Source organism: Perna viridis, chromosome 2, assembly GCF_037379345.1.
Source record: "Perna viridis isolate PV_CMFRI_1.1 ecotype Kerala chromosome 2, ASM3737934v1, whole genome shotgun sequence".
Classification (NCBI taxonomy): Eukaryota; Metazoa; Mollusca; class Bivalvia; order Mytilida; family Mytilidae; genus Perna; species Perna viridis.
The window spans coordinates 4,169,458-4,191,067 of NC_142446.1; the positions used below are offsets into that span (position 1 = coordinate 4,169,458).

General features: G+C 36.4%; 3 protein-coding genes across 5 annotated transcripts in view; 2 read left to right on the forward strand and 1 right to left on the reverse strand.

The window, feature by feature from the left end:
• The window catches only part of LOC148623348 (solute carrier family 35 member F6-like), a 37,046-nt gene that overhangs the window by 14,752 nt on the left and 684 nt on the right, over window positions 1-21,610 (reverse strand). For all 3 annotated transcript variants that reach the window (XR_015919418.1, XM_088565147.1, XM_088565148.1), the window contains exons 2-5: window positions 7,565-7,656; window positions 4,245-4,312; window positions 4,008-4,054; window positions 1,485-1,546 (exon numbers count right to left, since the gene is read on the reverse strand). Coding sequence is in view for 2 of the 3 variants with exons in the window: in XM_088565147.1 (XP_088421273.1) it covers window positions 1,485-1,546; window positions 4,008-4,054; window positions 4,245-4,312; window positions 7,565-7,656 (269 nt within the window). In the remaining variant the exon portion in view is untranslated. The remainder of the gene's footprint in view (window positions 1-1,484; window positions 1,547-4,007; window positions 4,055-4,244; window positions 4,313-7,564; window positions 7,657-21,610) is intronic.
• Window positions 14,389-15,950, forward strand: LOC148623349 (uncharacterized). The gene is made up of 4 exons (XM_088565155.1): window positions 14,389-14,561; window positions 14,859-14,936; window positions 15,231-15,308; window positions 15,551-15,950. The coding sequence occupies exons 1-4, from the start codon at window positions 14,457-14,459 to the stop codon at window positions 15,623-15,625; spliced, it is 336 nt and encodes a 111-aa protein (XP_088421281.1). The 5' UTR covers window positions 14,389-14,456; the 3' UTR covers window positions 15,626-15,950.
• On the forward strand, window positions 15,937-18,956 carry LOC148623350 (uncharacterized; the record flags this gene model as incomplete). Its single annotated transcript, XM_088571254.1, has 1 exon — window positions 15,937-18,956. A coding segment is annotated over one exon (669 nt), but the record flags the coding sequence as incomplete, so codon positions are not given.

Genomic DNA, 21,610 nt, shown 5'->3' on the forward strand with positions numbered 1-21,610 from the left:
AATACAACACATCTTGTTATGGTGAGATGTTGTACCAGTAACACAATACAACACATCTTGTTATGGTGAGATGTTGTACCAGTAACACAATACAACACATCTTGTTATGGTGGGATGTGTACCAGTATTATAATACAGCACATCTTGTTATGATGAGATGTTGTACCAGTAACACAATACAACACATCTTGTTATAGTGAGATGTAGTGACAGTAACACAATACAACACATCTTGTTATGGTGAGATGTTGTACCAGTAGCACAATATAGCACATCTTGTTATGGTGAGACGTTGTACCAGTAACACAATACAACACATCTTGTTATGGTGGGATGTGTACCAGTATTATAAAACAGCACATCTTGTTATGATGAGATGTTGTACCAGTAACACAATACAACACATCTTGTTATGGTGAGATGTAGTATCAGTAACACAATACAACACATCTTGTTATGGTGAGATGTTGTACCAGTAACACAATACAGCACATCTTGTAATGGTGAGATGTACAGTAACACAATACAACACATCTTGTTATGGTGAGATGTTGTACCAGTAACACAATACAGCACATCTTGTTATGGTGAGATGTTGTATCAGTATTATAATACAGCACATCTTGTTATGATGAGATGTTGTTCCAGTAACACAATACAGTACATCTTGTTATGATGAGATGTTGTACCAGTAACACAATACAACACATCTTGTTATGGTGAGATGTAGTATCAGTAACACAATACAACACATCTTGTTATGGTGAGATGTTGTACAGTTACACAATACAACACATCTTGTTATGGTGAGATGTTGTACCCGTAACACAATACAGCACATCTTGTTATGGTGAGATGTTGTACAGTTACACAATACAACACATCTTGTTATGGTGAGATGTAGTGACAGTAACACAATACAACACATCTTGTTATGGTGAGATGTTGTACCAGTAACACAATACAGCAGATCCTGTTATAGTGAGATGTTGTATCAGTATTATAATACAGCACATCTTGTTATGGTGAGATGTTGTACCAGTAACACAATACAACACATCTTGTTATGGTGGGATATGTACCAGTATTATAATACAGCACATCTTTTTATGATGAGATGTACCAGTAACACAATACAACACATCTTGTTATGGTGAGATGTTGTACCAGTAACACAATACAACACACTTGTTATGGTGCGATGTTGTACCAGTAACACAATACAACACATCTTGTTATGGTGAGTAGTAGTAACAGCAACTTATTACATGTACATCATGAATATTTTTTTATATTCAAAGAATACAATATTAAGATGAATTAATTATGTGAATTCTTTTCTAGAAATTTCTTAATTGACTTTATGTAGAATACTTGTTATTAGTTGAGAGTTCATTTACATATTACACAGTGAACAGTTTCTTCAATAATAATTTGGTCAAAATTTTGTCCTAGTTTAAATGTGTCATAAAGAGCCACATTACCTGCAACAGATGTACCAATTAAATCACACAGAGTGGGAACTGCTACGATTAACTGTATTATCCTAAAATAGTTATATTTGTTTTTATATAGTTTTATGTAATGAATCTATATACTATAAATAAGATTCTTTGTTGAAAAGATAATAAAGACCTTTGCGGAGCACAGCATGATAGGACTGCAGCATATCCAACTGTATTAACTTGGGGCAAGTGTTGACACAATACCAGTTTTTGACACTTAATTTTTTTTAAGCATACAACTCATTATGGACACAACAACTGGTTTTGACACAATATAGCACATGATTTGAAAATCAATAAAAAAAATGCAGACCAAAAATAAACAAGAGGCTCACAAGAACCTGAATCGCTCACCTGTTAAATATTGGAAGTATTGCCATATTCAACTCGGAATCATTATGTATTTATAATAAAATATAAGTGAAATATATACAAATTCAGCAACTTCGTTTTCTGGTTAACAGAAAAAAAACTGAAAAAAATCGTCAAAAGTGCATTTTGAGGGATACCACAGATTTAAAAAAAATTGAACCAAAGATAGATCTTATTATACTAACCATTTTACAAGTCTTTCAAGTTAGTAACTCTTATAGGAAGTCTACTGACAATTTTGACCCAATGGAGACTTTTATAAGCCTTATCATAAGAATCATATCACCAATGAAAGTTTTTTTTGTATTTTTTTATTCATTTTTCAAGACATTGCCAAAAAACTACAAAGAAAACGTCATATTTTGCAATTAACGGGCAATAATTTCAAAGTTGTCACCCAACAATTTTGATCCAATACAGAACTGTCAACTGAGTGGTTTCAGAGAAGATTTTTAAAAGAAAAGTTAATGACGGCTGTGTTTTTTAACAGATCAAAAAACCACATCAGTTCTATGCAGGATACCCCAAGAAACATTCATACCGATTTTGGTTCCAATTGGTCAAGTAGTGTCTGAGGAGAAGATTTTTGAAAGAAATAACATTAAAAATAGCAAAAAATGTCAAAAAAAAGGTCAATAACTCCAACATGGCATTACAGATCAAAATGAACATTTGACCACTGATAGATCTCATCATGCTGAACACTTTTACCCTGTCAGAATTTGGCTTAATCTAATAGGTTTGGAGATATATGCAAAAAACTACTGTCTGACCCCAATGTTCTATTTTTAGCAACAGTGGCCATGTGTTTCTACAGATCAAAAATACCCACATCAGTTCTATGCAGGATACCCCAAGAAACACTTCATAAAAAGTTTGGTTCCAATTGGTCAAGTAGTGTCAGAGCAGAAGAGTTTTGAAAAATTGTAAACGACGACGGATGATAACAACAACAGACACCAAGTGATGGCAATATCTCACATGGCTTTCGGGCAGGTGAGCTAAAACTGGCTTTTATTTCCAACATGGATAAATATATTTTCACAAAGATTTGACCACAAATAGATTATATCATGCTGAACACTTTGACCCAGAAAGAATTTGGCTAAATTTAATCATTTTGAAGATATATTAAAAAAACTGTTGACCTCTATCTTCTACCTTTAGTTATGGCAGGCATGTTTTTGGACGGATCAAAAATCCCCACCCTAGGTCTGTGCAGAATACCCTAAGGAACATTCATATTAAATTTGCTTCTTATTGGTCGCCCTGTTTGAGTGTCAAAAGAATAGGCCCCAAGCAGTGCCAAGCTTGTCATAAAAGGCAACTAAATAGTGCTCAGAACCCTGGCCGGGGGCTAGGGTGCTCTGCCCACAGGGCAACTGGGTTGTGTGCCCCAGGTGCTGGAATGGGGCAACCCTGGCATGTCACATGCTGGGGTCGTCAGGCCATAATACTGAAAACCTGACTGCAAACCATGTGGTGCAACAACTTGGGAAAGATGCCAAGTTTCTTGCAGGTTAAAGAACACATCTGTGGTATTCTACAGGAGTAAGAACCATAGGGCTCTGCCACAGGAAATTAAATTGCACGACCTACCCACCTCTCCCTATTTCCAGCGGCAATCAAAATTTGTTGACCCCATTATCCTTGTGTCCCATCCCATTTTTCATTTCATCTTCATTTCATGTTCGTTTCATCATCCATTTCATGTTCATTGCCTGAATATAGCTGAAATATTGCTGCTCGGACGTTAAACCCCAACAATCAATCAATCAATCTAATTGGTCAAGTAGTGTCAGAGGAGAATTTGACAAATAGATCTCATCATGCAGAACACTTCCACCTAGTCTAAATATGGCTAAACCTATAGGTTTTTGAGATTTATGCAAAAAAACTACAATCTGACCCCTATGAACTAATTTTAGAATAAAAAATCTCAACTTCAGTTCACTAAGGAACATTCATACCATGTTCAGTTCTAATTGGTCCAGCAGTGTCAAAAGAGAGAATTTTGAAAAAAAAATAGTTCCAAATTTTGGACAATATTTTTTTACTAATTCATTGAAAAAAATAAAAACAATGATTCTATTTTGTACTTGATTGAATTAAAAATATATGTATAATCACCTTGGTTGTGAAGGTATCTCTGTAATGTCTTTGTTTCTTTCTAAATACTGAAACAGAAGACAAGTTCATCAATCTTCTTTACTATGTCTTGGTTGATAACATTATTAACCAGCATTAGTACATGCAATATGAGGATTTAAGATTTTAATGTGGAAGAAATTGACTTGTTATGTTTTGTAATACAGTGTATTTGATATATAACACTGAATTAGTTATTTATGATCTAGCAAAGCTTACTTCTTTCCTCAATTTGTCTCGTTCTCTTTTTCTGACAATACAGTAGCCTCCTAGACAGATCGTTTCACCTACAAATTCAATATAGGAAATAGCAGAATGGAATAAAGTAAGATTTAACAATATGAATATAAAACCATTTTATATTATTGTAGAATTATAATAAGTGAGTGTCATTAAATTATTCCTTTTAATATAAAGACGCTATCTAATACAGTAATACAATAGGTCCCAAAATTTTGAACGATACCTGAACTTCAATTTAAAGCAAAAGCTAATGCAGTGTTCAAGCTATAGAAAAGAAGGCAGCCAGAGTACAATCATAAAAAAAAAGATGAATTTCTATCAAAATACAAAGTGTAATGGACTTTTGATAGTTGGTTACCTGGAAACTGATCCTAAAATGTTTTGGAGTGTTTAAAACATGCTTGAAAAGCTTGATAAATTACATGCCCATGTGGGATCTTTCAAATCTATCACAGGCCCTTGGGAGCAGGATTTCTTTTTTATCACAAAAAAATATTATTAAATCTTTTTTTTTTATCATATTTGAGTTATTATGTGTGTCTGCCTGCTATTTAATGCTGTTTATGCTGTTCATGTCTGAGAACACACATATTAACCCAAATATGGAAACAAAATGATTTCATAATATTTTTTGCGATAGAAAGAAATAAAATTCTAGTCCCAAGGGCCTGTGAAATTTATTCAAAGTTTTGATTTTTCAACTTTATACCCTACACTTCCACATAATCTCATAAAACAAAAATACACATATCTTATCAAATGGCCATTTAATAAATCTGAATATATTTGTTCAAATTCTTTTAGATCATTTTTTAGTAATGAAAAACATAAAAACTATATTAATTGGACTTCTTTTGATATGATTGCAGCACTCGAATTCCTGTTAGACAACATTTTCGTACGCTTTTTGGAACCATTTATTGTCAAGTTATTGGAATTCCCATGGGAACCAATTGTGCACCACTTATTGCAGACTGTAATGTTACAAATCACAATTTATGGCTAGAATAAATAAAGATCCTTCTAAACAACATTTGGAAGAAAAATTTAATAACACCTTTAAATATTTGAACCAAATTTTGGCTCTAAACAAACGATGACTTCAATACATTTGTATTTATACTTGAGATATATATCCTGTAGAACTGTTTTTGAATAAAGCAAATTTTGATAATAATGTCTGTTACTTGATCTCAGTATTCATATCAATAATAATGAACTTAATACTAAAATTTACAATAAAAGGGATGATCTTTCCCCTGTTGTCAACTATAGGGAATTAAATTATTGTCACCCTCATATGGTGTCTACATATCACAATTGATTTGATATGCTCATATTGGTGACAATGTTTTAGATTTTAACGAAAGGAACTTTTTTGGTACATTCCCATTGTTGACATTGCCGTTACAATGATGTTGGCTTGGACAGAAGTAAGATTCAGAAGGCACTAAACATTCATTGGAGTCATTAGGAGTTTTCAATATTCGCTAGTTTAGTTCGACGTATTCCCCACAGACTCCTTGTTCAAGTTATTTCGCTTGAAATGCAAAAATTGGTGTTTTTAGCTGTTTTCAGCCAAGATCTTGAAAACTATAATAGATAGAAGGAAACTTTCATTGATAAAATGATCCTTATGGTAAGTCCTACTAAAGTCTTCCTGAGTCAGACAACTGCTTGTTAGAATTATTGCCCTTAAAAGGCAAAAATTTAACCAGGTGAGTGATTCAGGCTCCTGTGAGCCTCTTGTTTGATATTTGACATCCACCATCTGCTTGTAATAAATAATCTTCTTTTTTGGTTTTGATTTTCTTGTGACTATTGATATAAAATACTGGTAGTTCTCCTTACTAGTAAAATTGATATCTCCATAAAATAAATTTTAGAAGTGATACTGAAATACATTTTTTATAAACTTAAATCAACAAAACATAGCAACAAATTATAAGTAACTGAGTAACTAGAAATCAACTAAAGACTCAATGAGGGCAGAGCTGAACTATTGATTCATTCAGACTACTAAATCTTTGAACTATCTGCACTTCGGACTCTTAAACCTGCAGAATACTGGACTTAGTAATTTGACAATCATACAGTCATATATTATTTTGATTCTAATGGTTCTAGTTTCTTCATGGTTATAATGTTTTGCACAAAAAGGTGTAAAAAATGGTCAAAATTACCCATGATGTGAAAAACAGGATCATCATATGTCTATGACATTGGTTATATGTTTATATATTAATTTTTGTGAAATTCTGAATAGTTCAGCATTTTAGAGGAACATTGTCCATTTTGTATACCCTAACTTGGTATTTTTAGCCATGCCCCCGAACTTCATGTATGTAACTACTTCAATGGGGTATCCTAATACACTAAATTACAAATGGTGCCATCAATTGACAGTTGACAGTATTGATCCATGTTAATGTAAAATGATTGATTGATTGTTGGGGTTTAATGTCCGAGCAGCAATATTTCAGCTATATTCAGACGATGAACATGAAACGGATGATAAAATGAACATGAAATGATGATGAAATGAAAAACGGGATGGGACACAAGGAGAGTAGGGTCGGCAAATTTTGATTGCCACTAGAAAAAGGGAGGGATGGGTAAGGTCGGGCAATTCAGCCTCCTGTGGCGGAGCACAAAGGTTCCTACTCCTATCGAATACCATAGCAGGGTTCTTTAACGTGCGAGGAACGTGGCATCTTTCCCAACACGGTGCACAACTATGGTTTGCGGTCAGGTTTTCCGTATTATAGCCTGACAACCCCAGCATGTAACATGCCAGGGGTACCCCATTCCACCACCTGGGGCATACATCCCAGTAGCTCTGTGGGCAGAGCGCCTAGCCCCCGGCTAGGTTTCTGAGCACTATTTAGTTGCCTTTTACGACAAGCTTAGCACTGCTGCAGGTTAATGTAAAAACATGTTGATTTCATACTATAAAAACAATACATGTATATTGTATTTTATTTTTGTTTTCTGGTGCTTATTAATTAAAATAAAAGAAAATGTTTTCGATTGTTGGTCAGATTATGGGATATAAATGATTTATTCAGTGTATACCGACCCAAAGTCGTACATACATGTGTATTGCATAATCTAACCAGCAATTGAAAACAATCCTTAAATCACTGTTTTGCCACGTCTGCGATCTAAAGACCTTTGAAGTTTGTCATATTAGAATATCAATTAACAAAGCAGATGTAGAAATTCATTTCATAACTCAGTTCATTGAAAGTTACATTCCTACAAATATCAGAAAAATAAAAATACATTTTTCTTACCACAGAACATAATAAGTGTCTGGAACCATGGATGGTTGAATTCATGTACAGTACTAGTGTTGTTGGAGCTTTTGTCTGGAAAACCTTTGACTCTTGAAAGGAAATGATGAAACTTATAAATAAACAAAGGACCAAATCAATTTATGGACTCCCATCTACACCATACATGTATTTCACATTAAAATAATTGACTGCATAGCTTTGGATCAAAATAAAATCTGTTGAAGTATTAACTTCATTGTAATGTGCTCTGTCATGTTTACATGTATTTCTTTCTACTGGAGTTACTGAGATCATGGTTGATCAATACTGATCCACCCAAGTTGCTACAGCAAAAAAAATATGAATATTTCACAATAAGATACCTCAAGTTTAATTGTGATATAAATAAAAAAAATCCACCGAAAACTGTAGGACTTACCAGTATAGTGTTTACAAGAAAATATTAAGAAAAGTTTAGATTTCAAAACAAAAAATTATGGTACAGCACTGAAGTATGTCTAAGATATATGTAATACTTACATATATTAAGAATGCTACAAGAATAATGTTGAACTGATGCATGAATGGGCCAAGAATTATTAAGTCCCTATGACAGAGCTACTATTTAAAATATATGGTAGCTATGTAATATCTTCTAGACTTATTCTCATTGGTCTTGTAGCCCATATGATACTTAAAATCCTTTACAAAGATGGTCCCTTTTTTTTTCTTTTTAGTTCATTGAAAAAGTTCAATTCTTTTTCTTTCATGCCTAATATTTTTTCATGTAGCACAGTCCCTTGGTGCCCAATGCACTTGGACCAGCCTATTCATGATATATACGACCTGTACAGGACGTATGGCTGACGTACACAGCGTATAGTCCGTGTTCACCAAGTATACCCTATGTATCATCGGAATGTATGCACCAAATTTGGTACACGAAGTTTACGACCTGTACCTGGCGTATGGCTAACGTACAATGAAGTATACGACGTGTACAGGACGTATGGCTGACGTACACAGCGTATAGTCCGTGCTCACCAAGTATAACCTATGTATCATCGGTGATATATTGTCTAATGTGTGCACCAAATTTGGTACACCAAGTATACGACCTGTACCTGGCGTATGGCTAACGTACAATGAAGTATACGACCTGTACAGGACGTATGGCTGACGTACAAAACGTATAGTCCGTGTTCACCAAGTATACCCTATGTATCATCGGTGATATTTGGTCTGATGTATGCACCAAATTTGGTACATGAAATATACGACCTGTACAGGACGTATGGCTGAAGTACACAGCGTTTAAGCCGTGTACACCAAGTATACCCTATGTATCATCGGTGATATATGGTCTAATGTGTGCACCAAATTTAGTACACCAAGTATACGACCTGTACCTGGCGTATGGCTAACGTACAATGAAGTATACGACCTGTACAGGACGTATGGCTGACGTATACAGCGTATAAGCCGTGTACACCAAGTATACCCTATGTATCATCGGTGATATATGGTCTAATGTATGCACCAAATTCCCCCGCGCATGCTTAAAATCGAAGTGTAATTTCTTAGTAAGGATATATGTGTCCAATGTTAACCTATGTTCTACACTGGCAGCCATGTTTTTGGCGGATGAGAAAAAACTTTGTGAAGGACCTACCATACCTTACATCATTCCTGTAAAGTTTTGTTCAGTTTACTTCAGTAGTTTCAGAGAAGATTGCCAAAATGTGCATTTTCCCATAGGGTCCAATGTTAAATTATGTTTGGGCCTGGCGGCCATATTTTTTGGCGGATCAGAAAAATTTCAGCAATCTTTGTGAAGGACCTTCCATACATCATTCCTGTATAGTTTGGTTGAATTTGCATCATGTATAGTTTGGTTGAATTTGCATCAGTTATTTCAGAGGATATAGTTAAAATGTGCTTTTCCTATTTTCTGATAGGGTCCATTGTTAAACTATCTTCAGCCCTGGCAGCCATGTTTTTGGGGGGTCGGAAAAATTTCGGCAATTTATGTGAAGAACCTACATTCCATACATCATTCCTGTAAAGTTTGGTTGAATTCGCTTCAGTCGTTTCAAAGGAGATACTTAAAATGAGCTTTTCCAATAGGGTCCAATGTAAAACTATGTTTGGCCCTGGCGGCCATGTTTTTTGGCGGATCAGAAAAATTTCCACAATCTACATGAAGGACCTGTCATATATCATTCCTGTAAAGTTTGGTTGAATTTGCTTCAATCGTTTCAGAGGAGATGGTCAAAATGTGCGTTTTCCCATAGGGTCCATTGATAAACTATGTTCGGCCCTGGTGGCCATGTTTTTTGGCAGATTGGGAAAATTTGGGCAATCTTAGTAAAGGACCTTCTGATCTGTACTGATGCTAATGCAACTCGTCAACAAACTTACTAAAAACTTGAACATTTGATATAAAGCATTATAAAGTTTCAAAGTCACTGAAACGTGACTGCAGGGGCATATACACAAAATGTTGATGAAATTGATCTGTTCTGATGCTAATGCAACTGCATACCAAATATCAATGGGCTACCATGAATGGTTGATATCAAACAAACTTGACTAAAAACTTGAACATTTGATATAAAGCATTACAAAGTTTCAGTCACTGGACCATGACTGCGGGGGCATATACACAAAACGTTGATGAAACTGATCTGTACTGATGCTAATGCAACTGGTGAGTACCATGAGCTCTACCTGTATGCAAAGTTTCATGAAAATTGATTCACATATGTAGGAGTTATGGCCCTTTCTTTGTCTATTTTTCAACCGAAATTGACAGTTTTTGCAATTCTTAGGGTTGTATCTTAAAACAAAAAGAGATAGATAATCTATGTAAGAAGCAAAAATGTTGAGTACTATGAGCTCTACCTGTATGCAAAGTTTCATGAAAATTGATTCACCTATGTAGGAGTTATGGCCCTTTCTTTGTCTATTTTTTCAACCGCAATTGACTGTTTTTGCAATTCTTAGGGTTGTATCTTCAAAACTATAAGAAATAGATAATCTATGTAAGAAGCAAAAATGTTCAGTACCATGAGCTCCACCTGTATGCAAAGTTTCATGAAAATTGATTCACTTATGTAGGAGTTATGTCCCTTTGTTTTGTCCATGTTCCCTTCAAATTTTGCAATGTTTGACAGTGTTGGGGTTATACATTGAAAACTCCGAAAAACAAAGAAAGGGCCATAACTCCTACATAGGTGAATCAATTTTCATAAAACTTTGCATACAGGTAACAGTTTTTTCTGTAAAGTAAAAATTTAGCCACATCATGTAAAACCTAGTTCCTGCATTTGCAAAAATAGCTACATGGTCACTGAGCAGCTGATCAGTGTCTTTGGTGGTATGCCTCCTTATTTACTGTAGCTGTGATTGCACAGATTGGTTCGATTCTGTTGAGGTAAAATAGATGGGTTTTCTAGTGGTGCAGCACATTTATTTATTATTTTGTGTAAACATTTTTAATTTTTATCATCCAAGACTCCTTGCTATCTGTAATTGGTGTCTACTCTTCATTAATTGGCAATTAACAAGTTTTATTTGATTTGAAAATGGTCAGAACTTTCATCACTTGATGCCTTAATGGCAAACAGCAGTAGACAGGCAGCTATATACTTGTATACCAAACAAGCATTTGACTCTGGTAAGGTTAGCCTTGCCCAAGGCTTAGAAATTTAGAAATGCACCTTTCTCAATTTTGACTTCTAAAAATATTATTTTCAATCTCTGTGGCCAGTCTATAGATGTGGCTCGATTTCTAAAACACTCAGCCAATTCTACTGCAGAAAAATTCATTTATGGACTAGCTTGACTCTGAAGTTTTTTAAGATAGGCAAAACTGAAAAAATATGAAATTGAACAATAACCATTTCGTAATAATATATACTTAACGACACTTCCAACGCTACCGATAGAGTTTTTGCCATAATTTCAAAACTATTGAAGGCTTTTAAATGAAAATTGCAGGGACGATAGAAACATTCATGAGACGTTTACTGAGGACAAAATTATGCCAGCAAACCTTTATCAAGAAACGCCCCGGGTGTTTGAATGCACCACCCCTCATTTTCAAAAGTCGCAAAACTTGAGGGATGTAACAGAACAGTATATCGCCATTAAACATACACTTTATTGTGATACTGCATCTCTTTAAATATCTCTTATTCATGAAAGAAGAAGAAAGAACAACAATCAAATCAAACGAACCTAAAATATTTCAACAAAATTTCAAATTATCCATTAGTATCTAGTATGGCCGCCATTATCTCGAATGACAGCCTTCCAACAACTACGCATCAAAGCCACGTAGGTCGTATACAAGTACGCTGAACTATACCGGTCTTCCCGCCCCTTACAAATTGCACCAAGTGCCTAATATTAGCAGGGTTCCATTTTTAACTGCATTGCACATAACATCCCAGATATGGGTCAGATATAGTCGAATGGGTTTAGACATACATGTGATTAATCCCTATTTTGCGAGAATCTTCCTATTTTTGAGAGTATCTACCTCTTTAGGTTTTCTGTCTTTTTCCAATCTATTTTATGCAAGTACAGCTCCCAATTTGGAATATCAGATCTCCCTACCGATATTTAAGATTTCCCTTCTTTGTTTTAAATTATTCTCCCTATTTAGAAAAGAAACTTGCCCTATTTGTCTTTTCAGATGAATCACATATTTGAATTAAGGTACGTGAACATTAACTTTGTTTGCTTGCAGAAGGTTTACAGTCGTGCGTGCTGTATGAGAAGTCGCACCGCCCTGCATCAGACGCTTACCCCTCTAAGTCCGAGGATTTCTGAGAGCTGTTCTTCCATTCATGTGTTGTGGCAAAAATATAAAAAAAAGAAAATAAGAAAGAAATACAGAGGAACTATTGTAACGTTCTTTGTTTGCCACACATGATTTTTGCGACTTTTGAAAATGAGGGGTGGTGCATTCAAACGCCCGTGGCGTTCCTTGATAAAGGTTTGCTGGCATAATTTTGTCATCAGTAAGTGTCTCATGAACTTGTCTATCGTCCCTGCAATTTTCATTTAAATATCTTGAGTAGTTTTGAAAATATAGCAAAAAGTCTATCGGTAGCATTGGAAGTGTCGTTAAGTATATTTTACAGACTAGTAGCTAGAGCAATTCCCAATGGCATAATGCCATTTTGATGTTTCACTTTCTTTTGTCCAATTTGGCCCGCAGCCTGCATCTAGCGCCCAATTTGGCCCGCAGCCAGCAGCCAGTGCCCCGCAGCCCGCAAAATAGCTACTCTGTTATTTTCCGTTATAAAAATAAAACAAATTTAATATTGCCTAATTTGCTGTGTGTTTTGTTGACAGTATGACATTGTTGATTTATCCCCACTGCCGGCGATTTATTTAGTTCATGTGCAATCAGCAGACGACAAATATTTTATGGAAAAAAATCCTATAGCCGCTATTTGTTGCTGACAGTTTTGATCATAAACAATCTTAATGGTCAACACATTGTTTTGTAAAACAAAAACGTCGTTTTGTGGTCGAGCACTGGTACACTGACTCTATTTGGTACATGTATAATCGGGTTGTGTATCATCGGGTCACTAGCCAACGCAGGTAAATGTTAATTCGTTGATACATGTGGCAATGCGGCTGGTAGCAGTTTTAAAGGGTGTATCATCGGCGGTTTTTTAATTTAAATTTGTGTATCATCAGGTTGTGTATCATTGGATAACTGGGCTATTTGCCACATTCCCCATTTGCGCTCGCGCCTAGGACGAATCTACGGAAGCCCATATCTGCCCAAAATATTTTTAGCACGCCCAAAATATTTTTAGCATTTGAAATTGCGTTATCTGAGCGGAGCAGATAATAAATAGACAATATTTCCTGGTGTTTTCCGAGGGCAAAAGTTTTCCGCATTTGCCTTGGTATTTTGGCCTCGGTGCTCGTATTTATTATCTGCTCTAAAAAAGTCACAAATAATGCGACTTTTTAGGTAGCGGCGGGCAAGATACTTATCAAATGCAATCCCAGAATCCCTTGCTCGGGCAGGATAGCACGAAGGTGGACAGGATACGCCCTGCTCGCGTATCTGCCCGGCAACAGTTGTTATTACTCAGGTCAGAAATTGCGTGAAATCTGAGGCTGAGCAGATAATTAGTATTATCTGACTAATGTGTTACTTACCCAGATACATAATATTTCATAAATTAGGCCCTATCATGTATGTTTGTTATATTGAGCGAACAGTTTATTTTTTTTATTTTTCACTGTCCTATTAGAGGCTCCGTACACCGGTGATACGTTGGTTAAATTTTTCATTTCATTTGCAGGTCGTGGAGATTCTGCCATTCGGCAAAGTGCAGGTGGCCCTTTATCCTGAGCTACAGGAAACAATGGAGTGCCAGCTTGGAGACCTAAAAGAACTGCCTAAAGCTGCGCCCAAGGCCTGGAAAAGTGACAAGAAATCTGCCTACAAGGTAGCTAAAAACTTCTGAATTAAACGTTGGCCCAATAGATATCATCATAATGTTGGGTAGATGTTAGGTTAAGTTAATAACCGGTGATACATTGGACCGACAGAACATTTGACCAATGCAACATTTATTTTTGTTGGCCTTACCGGCCTAGAACGCAGTGTATCATCAGTAGTGTATTTGGACATTTGAGTATTGAACATTCGACTAATGGATATGTTTTTTTTGCAGGCTGCCAAGGCGGCCAAAGAAAGCCCCAAAGCGCTTGAAGCCCCTTCCTGGTCCAAGGACGACAACAACTCAGGGAAACCCTCAAAGAAAAGAAAGGTAAGAACCCAACCTAATTTGTTTGGCTATGAAACCCTAAACTCTGACATGTCATTTGAATGACACTAGCCATAAGTGTGCGGATGTTCTGATATGATATGAACATTATATTTTACAAATACAGATGCTCCACTGAGGACGACAGCCCCAAACCGCCTGCAGCCTCCGCAGCCGACGCAGGGAAACCCTCAAAGAAAAGAAAGGTAAGAACCCAACCTAATTTGTTTGGCTATGAAATCCTAAACTCTGACATGTCATTTGAATTTTACAAATACAGATGGCCAATAAATAATGAAAGATTTTCTGTAATTTATGCTAATTTTGAGGCATAAATGGTCCTTAAATAATTTTAAATCAAAGTATCATCCATAAATAAATATAGTTTGGTACAATATTCTTGTTGGCCTTACCGGCCCAGAACGCAGTGTATCATCAGTATTGTATTTGGACATTTGAGTATATTGAACATTCGATTAACGGAGATGTTTTTTTTTTTGCAGTGCTCCACTGAGGACGACAGCCCCAAACCGCCTGCAGCCTCCGCAGCCGACTCAGGGAAACCCTCAAAGAAAAGAAAGGTAAGAACCCAACCTAATTTGTTTGGCTATGAAATCCTAAACTCTGACATGTCATTTGAATTTTACAAATACAGATGGCCAATAAATAATGAAAGATTTTCTGTAATTTATGCTAATTTTGAGGCATAAATGGTCCTTAAATAATTTTAAATCAAAGTATCATCCATAAATTAATATAGTTTGGTACAATATTCTTGTTGGCCTTACCGGCCCAGAACGCAGTGTATCATCAGTATTGTATTTGGACATTTGAGTATATTGAACATTCGACTAACGGAGATGTTTTTTTTGCAGTGCTCCACTGAGGACGACAGCCCCAAACCGCCTGCAGCCTCCGCAGCCGACTCAGGGAAACCCTCAAAGAAAAGAAAGGTAAGAACCCAACCTAATTTGTTTGGCTATGAAATCCTAAACTCTGACATGTCATTTGAATTTTACAAATACAGATGGCCAATAAATAATGAAAGATTTTCTGTAATTTATGCTAATTTTGAGGCATAAATATCATCCATAAATAAATATAGTTTGGTACAATATTCTTGTTGGCCTTACCAGCCCAGAACGCAGTGTATCATCAGTATTGTATTTGACTAATGGAGGTGTTTTTTTTGCAGGGCAAAGGGAGCCCCAAACCGCCTGCTCCAATCCCACAGCCTCCTCCTCCACGGCTGAACCGCCTCCATCGATGAACCCCACCTGGTTTAAGGACGGAGTTCCGACACTGGACCTGTTCTACCAGATGTTAATGGATAAATTTCAAGAGGGAAACAAGAGGGTCGCCAGCACGGAGCAAGAACGAAAAGATGATGGCACGTTTGGAAACAAAAACTTTATAGACTGTTCTTGGAGAACGTGGGTCAAGCGAATGTATACGGAGTATCCATGCATCGTGTGCTTCTGCTCATGTAATGACAAGCCAGCCAGGACTAGACAATCACTTATTAAACATATTGAACGTAATCACTATTTTAATCAGCAGGTTTTTTTTGGATGATTATGACATTACGATTGTACCTCCAGAGTGAAAATAAACAAGTTACCCTTATTACCTTTTCATTTGATTGACATTGTGAAATTGTTAAATATTTATGATTTCCTTGATGCATGTCTATGGTGTTTTTTAACCTTCGCCTTTTTTGGCATGCTAAGGGCATCGAATTTGATTAGTAGAACGTATAAGAGTTTTAATTGTAAGGAACAATTAATTAGGAGTTCCGTTGTTTTAACAGAGAATGGTATTTTACTGTTGATCAAATGGTCGAAAACCAGACAAGACCACAATTATATACATAGAATTTCTCTGTGCAAGTCTGTTGAACCGTGTTTATGTCCCGTCAGAGCTTTTACCCATCTTGTCTCTCTCATACCTGGTTGTCAGGATGATCCAGTGTTTGCCTTGCCTGTTAAAGGAAGACTTGTTCCTTTGTCTAGAGCCGTTTTGTTACCCCGTTTTCGGGAGATGTTAGTCCTTACTGGTTTAGATCCGTCATTCTATTCATTTCACTCTTTAAGGCATGGAGGGGCTACCCTCGCCGCTCAGGCAGGGATCCCACAGATCTTGTTGAAACACCATGGTGATTGGCGGTCCGATTGTTTTCAGATTTACATCAAAGAAGCCAGTGTTGATATGTATCATGTAACTTCCGCCATGAACTCTTTTATGCTTTAAATCTGCCCTGGCACGCTCACGCATACCGTAGCAATAGTTACTCGCCGAATAGAATTATCCTTTTTTTTCATTATTTTTTTTTGTCTCTCACTTCCGATTGTGTTTGCTTTTCATTTGTTGCCTCACCCCCTTTTTTTTTCGTATGTTTGGCGACTTCGTTTTGGGTTTAGGTGCTTATCATAATTAGTATATTGTAATGTGTATTGATATATGAATATGTATGATGTTTATTATGAATAATTAAAGCACCTTTCGCCAAACATCTTGGTTGTCAATTTACAATAATATGGATGAGTTGAATTTTACAAATTTTAGTACTTCATTTCTGATATTTTACTGGTTGCTTGGGAATTTTTTTAATTAATGTACATGGATATGATTGCAGTGACTAAAATTTTAATGTCAGGAAGTTTTTATTTTGCAGATCATTTGTACATATATTGAAGATGTGCATGTGGGAAGGATTTAGATTTTCATGCATTTTTACACAAAATTCAGGTTGTTGAACTTTGTCATTTTTGGGCTGAATTTGGTGACAAGGGTACATGGTTTGTCCGCGCAACTCCTACAGTTTTGATGTCAGGAAGTTTTTATTTTGCAGATCATTTGTACATATATTGAAGATGTGCATGTGGGAAGGATTTTGATTTTCGTGCATTTTTACAAAAAATTCAGGTTGTTGAACTTTGTCATTTTTGGGCTGAATTTGGTAACAAGGGTACATGGTTTGTCCGCACAACTCCTCCTACAGTTTTGATGTTAGGAAGTTTTTATTTTACAGATCATTTGTACATATATTGAAGATGTGCATGTGGGAAGGATTTTGATTTTCGTGCATTTTTACACAAAATTCAGATTGTTGAACTTACCAGGAAGTTTTTATTTTGCAGATCATTTGTACATACATTGAAAATGTGCATGTGGGAAGGATTTTGACTTTGGTGCATTTTTAAGGAAAAATGGATTGTTTTAACTTGATCATTTTTTGTTGCAAGGCCTCTTACAGTTTATCTAGCGGGGGCATCATATGTGTCTTACAGACACAAATATTTGTACCTAGACATCACACTCATATTTAAAGCTTGCTCAATGCTTTGCACAAATCCTTGGACGAAGCCTAGCACGGGGGCATGCGCGACTCTAGTTTTTGTTGTATCTACTTGCATTGCTGAAAGCAAGAGATTGGTTCAGTAGACAATTGACTCCCTCCAGCTGTATGTGCGTCCGTCCGTATCTTATCTTGTTGGGATAGTTGATGCCTGGTTTGCTTATATTTTCATAAGTATACATGGTACAGAAAAAACTGTTACCTGTATGCAAAGTTTCATGAAAATTGATTCACCTATGTAGGAGTTATGGCCCTTTCTTTGTTTTTCGGAGTTTTCAATGTATAACCCCAACACTGTCAAACATTGCAAAATTTGAAGGGAACATGGACAAAACAAAGGGACATAACTCCTACATAAGTGAATCAATTTTCATGAAACTTTGCATACAGGTGGAGTTCATGGTACTGAACATTTTTGCTTCTTACATAGATTATCTATTTCTTATAGTTTTGAAGATACAACCCTAAGAATTGCAAAAACAGTCAATTGCGGTTGAAAAAATAGACAAAGAAAGGGCCATAACTCCTACATAGGTGAATCAATTTTCATGAAACTTTGCATACAGGTAGAGCTCATAGTACTCAACATTTTTGCTTCTTACATAGATTATCTATCTCTTTTTGTTTTAAGATACAACCCTAAGAATTGCAAAAACTGTCAATTTCGGTTGAAAAATAGACAAAGAAAGGGCCATAACTCCTACATATGTGAATCAATTTTCATGAAACTTTGCATACAGGTAGAGCTCATGGTACTCACCAGTTGCATTAGCATCAGTACAGATCAGTTTCATCAACGTTTTGTGTATATGCCCCCGCAGTCATGGTCCAGTGACTTTGAAACTTTGTAATGCTTTATATCAAATGTTCAAGTTTTTAGTCAAGTTTGTTTGACATCAACCATTCATGGTAGCCCATTGATATTTGGTATGCAGTTGCATTAGCATCAGAACAGATCAATTTCATCAACATTTTGTGTATATGCCCCTGCAGTCACGTTTCAGTGACTTTGAAACTTTATAATGCTTTATATCAAATGTTCAAGTTTTTAGTAAGTTTGTTGACGAGTTGCATTAGCATCAGTACAGATCAGAAGGTCCTTTACTAAGATTGCCCAAATTTTCCCAATCTGCCAAAAAACATGGCCACCAGGGCCGAACATAGTTTATCAATGGACCCTATGGGAAAACGCACATTTTGACTATCTCCTCTGAAACGATTGAAGCAAATTCAACCAAACTTTACAGGAATGATATATGACAGGTCCTTCATGTAGATTGTGGAAATTTTTCTGATCCGCCAAAAAACATGGCCGCCAGGGCCAAACATAATTTTACATTGGACCCTATTGGAAAAGCTCATTTTAAGTATCTCCTTTGAAACGACTGAAGCGAATTCAACCAAACTTTACAGGAATGATGTATGGAATGTAGGTTCTTCACATAAATTGCCGAAATTTTTCCGACCCCCCAAAAACATGGCTGCCAGGGCTGAAGATAGTTTAACAATGGACCCTATCAGAAAATAGGAAAAGCACATTTTAACTATATCCTCTGAAATAACTGATGCAAATTCAACCAAACTATACAGGAATGATGTATGGAAGGTCCTTCACAAAGATTGCTGAAATTTTTCTGATCCGCCAAAAAATATGGCCGCCAGGCCCAAACATAATTTAACATTGGACCCTATGGGAAAATGCACATTTTGGCAATCTTCTCTGAAACTACTGAAGTAAACTGAACAAAACTTTACAGGAATGATGTAAGGTATGGTAGGTCCTTCACAAAGTTTTTTCTCATCCGCCAAAAACATGGCTGCCAGTGTAGAACATAGGTTAACAATGGACACATATATCCTTACTAAGAAATTACACTTCGATTTTAAGCATGCGCGGGGGAATTTGGTGCATACATTAGACCATATATCACCGATGATACATAGGGTATACTTGGTGTACACGGCTTATACGCTGTATACGTCAGCCATACGTCCTGTACAGGTCGTATACTTCATTGTACGTTAGCCATACGCCAGGTACAGGTCGTATACTTGGTGTACTAAATTTGGTGCACACATTAGACCATATATCACCGATGATACATAGGGTATACTTGGTGTACACGGCTTAAACGCTGTGTACTTCAGCCATACGTCCTGTACAGGTCGTATATTTCATGTACCAAATTTGGTGCATACATCAGACCAAATATCACCGATGATACATAGGGTATACTTGGTGAACACGGACTATACGTTTTGTACGTCAGCCATACGTCCTGTACAGGTCGTATACTTCATTGTACGTTAGCCATACGTCAGGTACAGGTCGTATACTTCGTGTACCAAATTTGGTGCATACATTAGACAATATATCACCGATGATACATAGGGCTTATACGCTGTGTACGTCAGCCATACGTCCTGTACAGGTCGTATATTTCATGTACCAAATTTGGTGCATACATCAGACCATATATCACCGATGATACATAGGGTATACTTGGTGAGCACGGACTATACGTTTTGTACGTCAGCCATACGTCCTGTACAGGTCGTATACTTCATTGTACGTTAGCCATACGCCAGGTACAGGTCGTATACTTGGTGTACTAAATTTGGTGCACACATTAGACCATATATCACCGATGATACACAGGGTATACTTGGTGAGCACGGACTATATGCTGTGTACGTCAGCCATACATCCTGTACACGTCGTATACTTCATTGTACGTTAGCCATATGCCAGGTACAGGTCGTAAACTTCGTGTACCAAATTTGGTGCATACATTCCGATGATACATAGGGTATACTTGGTGAACACGGACTATACGCTGTGTACGTCAGCCATACGTCCTGTACAGGTTGTATACTTCATTGTACGTTAGCCATACGCCAGGTACAGGTCGTATACTTCGTGTACCAAATTTGGTGCATACATTAGACCATATATCACCGATGATACATAGGGTATACTTGGTGTACACGGACTATATGCTGTGTACGTCAGCCATACGTCCTGTACAGGTCGTATACTTCATTGTACGTTAGCCATACGTCAGGTACAGGTCGTATACTTCGTGTACCAAATTTGGTGCATACATTAGACCATATATCACCGATGATACATAGGGTATACTTGGTGTACACGGCTTATACGCTGTATACGTCAGCCATACGTCCTGTACAGGTCGTATACTTCATTGTACGTTAGCCATACGCCAGGTACAGGTCGTATACTTCGTGTACCAAATTTGGTGCATACATTCCGATGATACATAGGGTATACTTGGTGAACACGGACTATATGCTGTGTACGTCAGCCACACGTCCTGTACAGGTTGTATACTTCATTGTACGTTAGCCATATGCCAGGTACAGGTCGTAAACTTCGTGTACCAAATTTGGTGCATACATTAGACCATATATCACCGATGATACATAGGGTATACTTGGTGTACACGGACTATATGCTGTGTACGTCAGCCATACGTCCTGTACAGGTCGTATACCCTTTGTAGAAATACAAAAATACATCTAGCACAGTGTAGATATAAACATTTTCAAATAAGTATTTCCCATTTGTTGCCTCATGAGATTCTATTTTTAGCACAATTTCAACTCCAGACCGAGTTAATGACAATTTTATGTCATCATTTCACAATTATAATTAACATTGGTCTCTAAGGAGTTCATTGATAACATAAATGATATTTTCAAGATTGTTAATATTGCCGACATGCAACTACATAATGTAGTGACACCATGGTAGTGACCAAATTACCCACATTTGGTTTATACTCAAGTTTGATGTACAAAAATAAATGAAAAATAATTTTTTATGTCATTTTAATACAAAGTTAAAGTATTTTTTGAAAAACATTTTAAAAATCA

Excerpts from the sequence above, each read along its gene's own strand:
- LOC148623349 (XM_088565155.1), top strand. The coding sequence starts at position 14,457 with ATGAACATTATATTTTACAAATACAGATGCTCCACTGAGGACGACAGC. Across the intron at positions 14,937-15,230 it reads AACCCTCAAAGAAAAGAAAG|TGCTCCACTGAGGACGACAG; the intron begins GTAAGAACCCAA and ends TTTTTTTTGCAG. Across the intron at positions 15,309-15,550 it reads AACCCTCAAAGAAAAGAAAG|GGCAAAGGGAGCCCCAAACC; the intron begins GTAAGAACCCAA and ends TTTTTTTTGCAG.